General features: G+C 43.1%; 1 protein-coding gene across 1 annotated transcript in view; it reads right to left on the bottom strand.

The window, feature by feature from the left end:
• vwa8 (von Willebrand factor A domain containing 8) overlaps positions 1-11,754 on the bottom strand; it is a 72,794-nt gene that overhangs the window by 1,594 nt on the left and 59,446 nt on the right. Inside the window, exons 23-26 of the mRNA XM_079665370.1 lie at positions 10,475-10,610; positions 9,834-9,953; positions 3,127-3,332; positions 1-313 (exon numbers count right to left, since the gene is read on the bottom strand). The exon at positions 1-313 is cut by the window's left edge and continues 1,594 nt beyond it. Coding sequence (XP_079521496.1) covers positions 158-313; positions 3,127-3,332; positions 9,834-9,953; positions 10,475-10,610 — 618 coding nt within the window. The 3' untranslated portion in view covers positions 1-157. The remainder of the gene's footprint in view (positions 314-3,126; positions 3,333-9,833; positions 9,954-10,474; positions 10,611-11,754) is intronic.

Raw genomic sequence — 11,754 nt, 5'->3', positions numbered from 1 at the left:
AGAGTGTGTGTGTGTGTGTGTGTGTGTGTGTGTGTGTGTGTGTGTGTGTGTGTGTGTGTGTGTGTGTGTGTGTGTGTGTGTGTGTGTGTGTGTGTGGGTGTGTGTGTGTGTGTGTGTGTGTGTGTGTGTGTGTGTGTGAGCCTAAAGTCTTGCTGCCTTACTCCTTGGCCAGTTTGACGGAGCTGGGATTGGCTCCGATGGGAATCCCGTGTTTGTGCAGCGCCTCGATCAGAACGTCCCGCGTGTCTTTGTTGTACGAGTCAAAGTCGAAGACGTTTCGCACAACGTTCGCCAAACCCTCGCCGGGAAATCTCTGCGGAGAAGAAGAAAAGGAGGTGTTAGAAAAATCTCACCGGTCCCCGTCTTGATCTTCAATCTCAGGATCCATGTATCTGTGATCCTCTCCAGAATGGGAGTAGTCATCACACACAGAGCATCAACTACTTCCTGTCAGTGTTAATGAAGGGTCTTCACCAGGGGGTCCATGCAGGGCAGAGTGTGGAATAAAACCTGCTGCTATCTGGAAGGTAACTCATCTCTAGTTTATGTGCTTGTGATATAAATAGATGTTGACGGGTTATTTTTGCCTCTATACGTGTTTCTGTCTTGCACAGTTTCTATGGCGATGAGGTAAACAAACACAGAAGGAAGGCAGAGAAAACGAGAGAGATGCTGTAAACAAAACAGTCAAATATGGCTCCTGGTGGATCTAAAAACATCCAAACATCCACAAATACATACAAAAACAACCCAAGAAGAAGTCTCTCTGTCACTGTCAACACTTTTAGTTGATCACAATACGTTATAATAGAGAGGATTTATTTCTGTAGGACTCTATACACATGAGGTACTCCTAAAAGTGCATGTTGGAGCTTTATATTGATTTGCTATTTAACGGTTAAACGTCACCTTTCATGCTATTTCTAGGCAATAGCATAGGTCTCAGATACATAAGAATATATAAAAAACATCTCTATGAAGTGTTTTGCTCAAAATACCAAACAGATCACTCATTCTAGCCACGCCTCATATCCCTCTATTTCACTTCCTGTTTCCAAAGTGCTGATTTGGGGTATAAAGCTTAAAAAAGGGGGCTGAGCTCATGCGGGACCCGGCAGCTACTGTCTAAACTAAATGCTGCCGTGATGAAACGCCATATCATGGATTATCAAGGATTATCTCTGAAACAGTATGGAGCTCAAAGGCTTTCTCTCTTGCCGGTTATACCACAAGGTGAGTTCCTTTTTACTTCCTGCTTCTTCACACACATGCTCTCCAGTACAGGTTAGCTCTGAGTGTTAGCCATGCTAATGTAAACACCGACCATATTACGTCCAAAACAGTCGGGCATTGTTTCTGATAGCAACGTTTCTGATAGGGCCGTGGGTCCACATTTCAGATATGACGTCATATCGGACGCAAATCTGGATCAGCTCCGTTGTTCCCCCGTTTTTAGAGATTTGGGTACGGGGGAAAAGAGAGAGGGTTTTATTTGCTGACGCTGCGTGAGTTCCCCGACACACCGGGGACATATACATATAAAAAAGTGCATTTTTGATAGGTCCCCTTTTTATTTTCTATTTGTATTTCTGTTGTCCCGATATGTTCACTTTGTTTTATGGGGTTTTATATTTTATATTCTTGCATCGACTCAGTTGTCTTGTGTCTTAACTTTCAGAGAGAAACCATTTTTTCTTTTTTATTTGTATTATCATACATTGTGTCTCCTTGTGTCTCTTAACCTGATCAAATGTTATATTTTGTTATATTATATGTTATTATTATGTTATATATATATATTATGTTATATTATTATATTTTGGGAATCTCTTGTTGTGTATTTTTAACTTGTGATGTGTCATGTTGTAAAGCACTTTGAGCTGCATGTGTTGTATGAAAAGTGCTATATAAATAAAGCTTTATTAGTATTAGTATTATTCTTATTACATGATGACCAGTGTGTGGTGCTAATTTTGGACGAAAGAGGCGATTCAGACTCTCCACTAAATGACCTCGTGTGTGTCCTGTTTCTCCAGAGGTCGATATTGGAGGGGATGGATGACAGAAGGAGGTCAGCGGGGGAATCATCCAAACATTTGAATTATTGATCTGCAGCGATGGAGCTCAAATCTTAATTGTCCTTCTCTCCGGGCTAAACACTGTGCACATTTCTAAAGACACATGTCCACAATGAGACGTGGCAACACTGAATATTAAACGTAAACAAAACAAACATGTGTGCCCTTCTCACTAACACGCTGAAATACATCCTGGTTTCTCTTTTCCCAAGTGAAGGCACTGCAATTGTCCAGACTGGTTTAAAGTGTATTCATATTTATACCACTGGCTAAAGTGTCTATATTATACCATCTACATTTATGCTACCTCTATAGTGTGTTCAACATGTATGCTACTGTTCAAATCTATAAATACTATTCCTACTCTATATAATTTAGCTAGTCATATTTACTTTTAGATACATTACTCTGCACCGTACTGCTTTTCTTGCACTTGACTACTTTAATGACAATCAAGTTGAATGTCATTTGATCTAAAAGTGAGAACAGCCAGTCTTTAAGAAACCAGATATTGTTATTTATAACATCATATATGTTGTAATTGTATTTATATCATACCACAGATGTATTATTTTTCCATCATGCATCCCCCAGCCTTTTCATTGGATTGCTACGCCTTTTTTATCTGACACTTTTTGTGTGTGCAACCCAGAGCAACATTCAAAACTCCCTCTTAACATTTTTGTGTGTTTTTAGGGGTATAAAGTTCTTTCCCTGGTTTTTAAGGGAGTTTTTATTCCTCTGCTGCGAGGGTCTACGGACAGAGGGTTGTTGCAGTCACAGTGTAAAGCCCTCCGAGACAAATGTGTAAACTGTGTTATTAGCCCATAAGTAAAACGTGATATTGATTCCTTGTAGTCTGCGCTGAGGCAGAAACAGGGTCTCCTCTCTGTCACAGCGGTGATGTGAGGACACTGTCTAGCATTATTAAAGCATCGCAGGATTCAAGTCCCGTTACTGTTATGAATTATTCATGTTTAATATAGTCTGGCAACAAAAACTGGAATAAGGGAAATTCAGTGTTGAAGCGTGGTTTGAGTCTTCTCACCTGGAGGTGCTTCACGATGTTGACCACCTCTCTAGTGGAATAGGGGTAGGTGATGGTTCCCTGGTCGGCCATCGACCTCAGATCTCCAAAAGCAGACACCAGTTTCTGCAGCGTGGCTTCAGGAACATCCGGACCGTACTGCTTCAACATCGCCAACTCAGCCTGAGGTTTAGGATTATCCACAGCATGGCAGCTGAAAATATCACCTGAAAGTACACACATCTTTTACTCAAGTAGAAGTACAGATACTCGTGTTAAAAAATACTCTGGTAAAAGTAGAAGTACTGACTAAACTTCTTTACTCAAGTCAAAGTAAAGAGGCTTTGAAATGTACTTCAGTAAAAAGTAACCATAACTAGCAGCTGTTTTAAAGAGTATTTCGAGTATTACAACGTTTCCATTGGTCCCTCTTCTTTAGAGAAGACCAGGAAATGATGGATACATGGATCGTGTTCAAATCAATAGGCACGCAATGACTCTAAATAATAATGATCACGCCACCAAACACACATTCAGACTAAAGGAACCAGCCTGTTTGGAAAATGTGAGAAGTAGAAAGTACAGGTATTTGTGTTCAACATGTAAGAAGTAGAAAGTACAGGTATTTGAGTTCAACATGTAAGAAGTAGAAAGTACAGGTATTTGAGTTCAACATGTAAGAAGTAGAAAGTACAGGTATTTGAGTTCAACATGTAAGAAGTAGAAAGTACAGGTATTTGAGTTCAACATGTAAGAAGTAGAAAGTACAGGTATTTGAGTTCAAAATGTAAGAAGTAGAAAGTACAGGTATTTGTGTTCAACATGTAAGAAGTAGAAAGTACAGGTATTTGAGTTCAACATGTAAGAAGTAGAAAGTACAGGTATTTGAGTTCAACATGTAAGAAGTAGAAAGTACAGGTATTTGAGTTCAACATGTAAGAAGTAGAAAGTACAGGTATTAGTGTTCAACATGTAAGAAGTAGAAAGTACAGGTATTTGTGTTCAACATGTGAGAAGTAGAAAGTACAGGTATTAGTGTTCAACATGTAAGAAGTAGAAAGTACAGGTATTTGAGTTCAACATGTAAGAAGTAGAAAGTACAGGTATTAGTGTTCAACATGTAAGAAGTAGAAAGTACAGGTATTTGAGTTCAACATGTAAGAAGTAGAAAGTACAGGTATTAGTGTTCAACATGTGAGAAGTAGAAAGTACAGGTATTAGTGTTCAACATGTAAGAAGTAGAAAGTACAGGTATTTGTGTTCAACATGTAAGAAGTAGAAAGTACAGGTATTTGAGTTCAACATGTAAGAAGTAGAAAGTACAGGTATTTGAGTTCAACATGTGAGAAGTAGAAAGTACAGGTATTTGAGTTCAAAATGTAAGAAGTAGAAAGTACAGGTATTTGAGTTCAACATGTAAGAAGTAGAAAGTCCAGGTATTTGTGTTCAACATGTAAGAAGTAGAAAGTACAGGTATTTGTGTTCAACATGTAAGAAGTCAAAGTAAAAAGTAATCAGAAAAGTGAGTAGATGAGTAAAGTACTGATACCAGAAGAGACATGTTTTGTAAATAATTGTTATGCATTAAGTTGTGCACACCATGAACGGAACATATAAAAATGAAATGAAAAACTTAGGTCCCAGGCTCCTCTATTTACTGAAGAAATGTCTGCTTAGCTTTTTGCATGGTAATCAAGCTGACTATATTATTCTAAAGGATAATGTATCTTTGACAGCTTTGAGTAAAACCCTAAGACCCTTAAACACCAGGTTTGAGTGAGTACACTTCACTTCAAAGGAAATAATGCTGAGGGCTCTCTGTTGCCCTGAGGTTCAAGGTGCTCACTAAACCACAGCTTCAGTCTCTGCAGGGATCTTTATTAAATGTAATTTCTCATCTCTTCCTCATTTACTGCCAACGCTACTCTCTCCTGAGTCAACCCTTGACTTACACTGTAACATCCCAGACTTCCTTACCTACACTCGACTCAGGAGATGAGAATAGATGCAATGGCTCCCTCGACTAAAAGCAAACTTACACATTTTGTTCAGCAGAAAAATCTCCACATATTAACACCACTTTATGATTTTTGAATAAAAAAACGTAATGTTGGGCTATAAAGGAACTACAGCACGGTCACATGACTTCACGTCGTCACCGCTAAGCTAAAGGAGGCTAATGTTGGGCTATAAAGGAACTACAGCACGGTCACATGACTTCACATCACCACCGCTAAGCTAAAGGAGGCTAATGTTGGGCTATAAAGGAACTACAGCACGGTCACATGACTTCACATCACCACCGCTAAGCTAAAGGTGGCTAATGTTGGGCTATAAAGGAACTACAGCACGGTCACATGACTTCACGTCACCACCGCTAAGCTAAAGGTGGCTAATGTTGGGCTATAAAGGAACTACAGCACGGTCACATGACTTCACGTCACCGCCGCTAAGCTAAAGGAGGCTAATGTTGGGCTATAAAGGAACTACAGCACGGTCACATGACTTCACGATACCAACGCTAAGCTAAAGGAGGCTAATGTTGGGCTATAAAGGAACTACAGCACGGTCACATGACTTCACGTCACCGCCGCTAAGCTAAAGGAGGCTAATGTTGGGCTATAAAGGAACTACAGCACGGTCACATGACTTCACGATACCACCGCTAAGCTAAAGGAGGCTAATGTTGGGCTATAAAGGAACTACAGCACGGTCACATGACTTCACGTCACCGCCGCTAAGCTAAAGGCGGCTAATGTTGGGCGTGATGACATTTGGTCGTCTCATTTAGACACGTGTTAGCTACCGCCGTTTTTAAACTCACCAGTGGGGTATTTACTGAGGTGTTTTATGTCGTAGAACAAAACGTGAACATCTCTTCAGCTTCATCTAAGACAAGATGGCGCCGGTGTGTGTACCTGGCCGCCTGCTACTCCTACAGTTGTTTGTGTTTTCGATGTTCTTAACCCTTGTCGCTACACAGATCGAGTCTCTGCTGGTGTATGATCGTCAATATCTTTTAGATCTTCGACATAATGTCAGGTTTTTGGATGCGTTTGAGCATGGTGGGCAGAAAACTGTGCCCCCGCTACTGGCGGGGATCCCGACTCACCTGTGCCGGGCCTTGGCCCTGCCTCCTCGGCGGAAGCGTCTCCGTCGTCGCGGCAAACGCGGAGGTCGGCTGGTGAAGCTTAAAACCTGGCTGGCAGGATCTTCGTCCATTTCCCGGACAGGACTTGGATTAATCCATCCTTTCGTTGTGACCCAGTGTTTCCTGGACCCCATCGATGCCTGCCTTGTACCTGTCATCGGATCGTTTGTGGGATTCCAGCCCCGCCGCCCCGGCCCTCCTCGGCTTTTCCAGCGCGGGGTAAACCACGATCTTCTGAAGACGCTGCCACGGTCTCGCGGATCCGCTGAACCGCAGCCCCCGGCGCCCGCCAGGGTCGGCCTGGTAAACGCCAGATCACTGGCGAACAAGACGTTTATCCTGAAGGATTTCTTCAACTCTCGCGGCTTGAATTTTCTCTGCGTGACAGAGACCTGGATCGGTGCCGGTGAGTGCAGCCCGCTGGTCGAACTTTTACCGGCCGGCTGTTCTTTTTTTAACTCCCCGCGGACGTCGGGCCGTGGAGGAGGAACGGCGACTGTCTATAAAAATGACTTTAAATGTAAGCAGCGCGCCGTCTTGTCCTCCTTTTCCAGTTTCGAGGCACATTTATTTGAGGTGGATCGCTCCGATCCGGTGCTGTGCGCCGTCATCTACCGACCCCCCAAATACAATAAGGACTTCTTAAATGACTTCTCTGATCTGCTGGCTGAAATTATGCCTCAGTATGATCGTGTCCTCCTTGTCGGGGATTTTAACATTCATGTGTGCTGTCCGGACAAGCCGTTGGTGAAGGACTTCTTAAGCCTTATTGACTCTTTTAACTTGGTGCAGTGTGTGTCCGGTCCTACACACGAACGTGGACACACATTAGACCTTGTCCTCTGTCATGGTTTGTCTGTATCCAACCTGGAAATCTGTAGTAATGTGCTGTCTGATCATCTGCCTGTGATGTTCGAAGCTGCTTTCTCCCGCGCTGCAGTTCAATCTTGCGCTCCTGCTCGGAGCCGTCGGATTTTTAACCCTGTCACTGCTGGTCAGTTCTCGTCTGCTTTTAACCAGCTGTGTGTCCCCTCTGGCTTAACATCTGCAAACACGGAGGAGCTCAGTTCTTGGTTTCACTCCTCCTGCCGAACCATACTGGACTCTGTGGCTCCATTAAAAACTGTGCAGCCCAAAGCTAAACCTGAGCCCTGGCTTGATGCGAACACTCGCGCAGCTAGACAGGAGTGCCGCAAAGCTGAACGCAGATGGAAGAAGGACAAGCTGCAGGTTTTCTATCAAATCCTAATGGACTGTTGGCGCTGCTACCAGAGCACTGTTAAAGAGGCCAGAAGACAATACCTGTCTAACATTATCGACTCTAATCGTCACAACCCGCGTGTGTTATTTAAAACCATTGTAACTGTTCTTAACCCCCCCCAGCCTGGGTACACAGAGGCTTCCCCCGAAATGTGTAATAGCTTCTTGCACTTTTTCATTGATAAGGTTACTACTGTAAGGGCCCTCATCTCTACTCCTGCATCGGACCCCTCTGACCCTGTTCCTTCCTCAGCTGTGTTTGATGTGTTTGAACCTGTGTCTCTGAAGGCCTTAGAAGATGTGGTTGGCCAGATTAAGCCATCAGGTTCTCCTTGTGACTCTGTCCCGCCTCACTTTTTTAAAGAGGTTTTCCCTAGTATAGGGCAGTCGGTTCTGGCCGTTATTAACAGCAGTCTGTCTTCTGGTATTGTCCCCCAAAGTTTTAAACATGCTGTGGTGCAACCCCTGCTTAAGAAACCTGGTCTTGATCCTGGTGTGCTAGCCAATTTTAGACCCATCTCAAAACTGCCTTTTATTTCAAAGATCCTAGAAAAAGTTGTTTATACACAATTAAAATCTTTTCTGGATGAGCATGATGTCCTGGAGGTTTTCCAGTCTGGTTTTAAAACACTGCATAGCACAGAGTCAGCCTTACTAAGAGTTTTTAATGACATCCTCCTGGCAAATGACTCTGGGGACTATGTGATTCTTGTCCTCCTGGATTTAACTGCGGCTTTTGATACTGTGGACTACAACATTTTAGTGCCTCGGTTACAGCACCTAGTGGGTATTTCTGGTACTGCCTTGGACTGGTTCAAGTCCTATCTGGCAGACAGAACCATGTGCGTAAGCCTTGGTGGTTCTGAGTCCCACCCTGCTCCACTGTCATATGGGGTTCCACAGGGTTCAATTTTAGGGCCCCTGCTTTTCTCATTGTACCTGCTGCCCCTGGGTTCCATCTTGAGGAAGCATGGTATCTCCTTCCATTGTTATGCTGATGACAGCCAGATCTATGTGCCACTAAAAAAGAAGGATGCTTTCTCTCTGCAACCGCTTCTGTTATGTCTTGAAGACATTAAAGCCTGGATGTCTTTAAACTTTTTAAAATTCAATGAAAATAAGACAGAAGTGATGGTGTTCGGTCCCAGTGGCTCATGTAAACCCCCTCCTGTTGACTTGGGCCCCTTGATGCATTACAGGAAGCCAACAGTGACAAACTTGGGTTTTAAGATGGACAGTGATTTTAAACTTGACCGGCAAATTGGGGCAGTAGTGAAGTCCAGCTTTTTTTATCTTAGGCAGCTGGCAAAGGTGAAGCCCTTCCTTGGACACAAGCACTTTGAAATAGTAATCCATGCCTTTATTACATCTCGGCTGGATTACTGTAATGCACTGTATTTTGGAGTCAGCCAGTCCTCCCTCGCACGTCTCCAGTTAGTCCAAAATGCTGCCGCACGCCTTCTAACTGGAACACGTAAGAGGGAGCACATTACTCCCATTTTAGCCTCCCTCCACTGGCTGCCTGTGCATTTTAGAGTCCATTTTAAGATTCTTTTATTTGTTTTTAAATCTTTTAACGGTCTCGCCCCGCCGTACCTCTCAGAGCTGCTCCATCCTTACTCTCCTGCCCGGTGCCTCAGGTCAGCTGATCAGCTGCTCCTGGAGGTACCGAGGTCTAAACGGAAGCTCAGAGGGGATAGAGCCTTTTCCGCTGCCGGTCCCAAACTGTGGAATGGCCTCCCATTGAACATTAGACAAGCCCCTTCACTGTCCATTTTTAAAACTCGCCTAAAAACCCATTTTTATTCCTTGGCTTTTAACCCAGCATGAGACTCTGTTTCTGTTTGTTTTTATATGCTTCATTGGTTTTGTTGTTTTTATATTGTTATTTATTGTTGTTTTGTTTTTGTTTTTTATGGCGTGTACAGCACTTTGTTTCAGCTCCGGCTGTTTTGAAAAGGGCTTAATAAATAAAGTTGAGTTGAGTTGTGTTAACCACAGAGCTTATTTCAGGATAACAACCAAACATCCTTTAATTAATTTCTAGATGAGGGGAAGTGGTTAAACGCTAATTCATTTGCAGGCTTTAGGACTCATTTCTGCCCAACTCTATGTATCTAAGCTGCTTAGTCTTTAAATATACATATATGTAAAATTGGGAGGTAACTATTCCTCAGTTGTGTGTGTGTGTGTGTGTGTGTGTGTGTGTGTGTGTGTGTGTGTGTGTGTGTGTGTGTGTGTGTGTGTGTGTGTGTGTGTGTGTGTGTGTGTGTGTGTGTGTGTGTGTGCGTGTGCGTGTGTGTGTGCGTGTGTGTACCTAGAGATCCAAAGAAGTCATTTCCCAGGAAGGGAAAGCCAGGCCGGTTAGCCAGGACGAGCATCCTGAAGTCTGGGTGCATGACGATGGTGTTCGGCCTCCCTTCAGCTTCACGCGCATCTGTGGTGGAGAAGAAATCATAGTTAGCACGACAGAACAAGCAAACAAACACCAAAACAAGAACGTATACTCTGCCTCTGAGTCCCGTACACACTACTAAACTTCTCATAGCATCTGGAGAAGTCTCAAGTTTGTGTTTATGAAGTGTCAGTGTGGCGTTTACATTCCTCCGAGAGGAAGAGCTTCGCAGGAATGAAGCAGCTGTCAGCAACCCCTGTGATTACGTGGGACTACTTTGGAAATATATACACGTTTATGGTGAAATCCACTGGTACCTGTCCACAAAGGCTTTTATCCTAAGCCTCCTTCAGTGGCCTGCATCTGATGTTTGACTTGTTTGTGTTCTGGGTCATCCCATCCTCAGCTCCTCCAGTTAATGCTCCAGCTCCTGTCTGCACTCTGTATCTGGGACGTGTCTACTGTGTGTGTGTGTGTGTGTGTGTGTGTGTGTGTGTGTGTGTGTGTGTGTGTGTGTGTGTGTGTGTGTGTGTGTGTGTGTGTGTGTGTGTGTGTGTGTGTACCTGAGATGATTCTGCGTCCGTCGGCCAGGATCATCTCTCCGCTCTCCACCAGAGTTTTGAGAATGCAGGTGACGTTAGTGGGAGCTTTGTCGGCCTCGTCGATCACTAATATGTTCCCCTGTTTCACCGCCTTCACCTGCACGCACACACGCACACACACACACACACACACACACACACACACACACACACACACACACACACACACACACACACACACACACACACACACACACACACACACACACACACACACACACACACACACACACACACACACACACACACAGCAGTCAAAAGATGAAAATATAAAGTAGACTGTGAAAGGCTTTAGACAATGGGAATGGGATATTAAATATAAATGTAAAATGTAGTGTGTGAATGATTAGTAAACTAGAATTAGAGTTTCACGGTTAAATGCAAACTAGGTAATCTGCAGTTTACATCCATACTTCTCCAAAATAGAGTCGAGTTGTCCTAATTAGCTCGTGACCTCTTTGTTCTGGGGTCACAGTGACTTCGAGCTTAAGTACCAAATTCTTATCAGCTCTTCTTTGAGTCCAACTCGATGTCAAAGTGAATTACATTTCCTGGGACAGACGTGAGGTCACACTCCCTGGATCTCACCAGTTCTTGAAGGAGTTCCCGTTCTCTGCTAAAGTTTCAGTCTTTTTGTTCCTCTGAGCTTTATTTGAACGGCCTGATCACACAGAGAGGTGTACGTCTGTTCATAGCAGCTTTCATAGTGGCCTCATTTCATGTAGGTGTTCCAGTTTTTGCCGTTAAGCATCGTTGGCATGGCTAACTGGGACATTTAATGACATGGAGCCAATATTAATGTTAGCAGTTACACTTTTCTGCTTGTCAACATGTCAGAAAGGAACGAATGGATGATGAGAAAGTAAAGGAGAACAGAGGTGACCTGATGTCTTGCTGTTGTTAATATGCTACTCTGAGTCTAATTACAACACAAGTGTCTCAGGGCTCATTTGATAATCGATTAATCTATCGATGAATGAAACGATTAATCGACTATTCTGAGTATTTCTGTACGCCTTGCACAATTTCTCTAACGCTCTGATTTAGCCATCAACTTTTAGATTTAGCTTGAGGTTTTTATTAGGCATGTGGAAACTAACAATGAAGACAATAAAGATGAATACTTGATTCAAAAATACATATATTATTAAATTAACTGAATAAAATTAACATTGCTTTTTATTTTATTAAATAAATATAGAGAGAGAGAGAGAGAGAGAGAGAGAGAGAGAGTGTGTGAG

This window comes from Notothenia rossii (assembly GCF_949606895.1).
Source record: "Notothenia rossii genome assembly, chromosome: 2".
NCBI classification, from domain to species: domain Eukaryota; kingdom Metazoa; phylum Chordata; class Actinopteri; order Perciformes; family Nototheniidae; genus Notothenia; species Notothenia rossii.
This window is presented reverse-complemented; position numbering and strand designations above follow the sequence as displayed.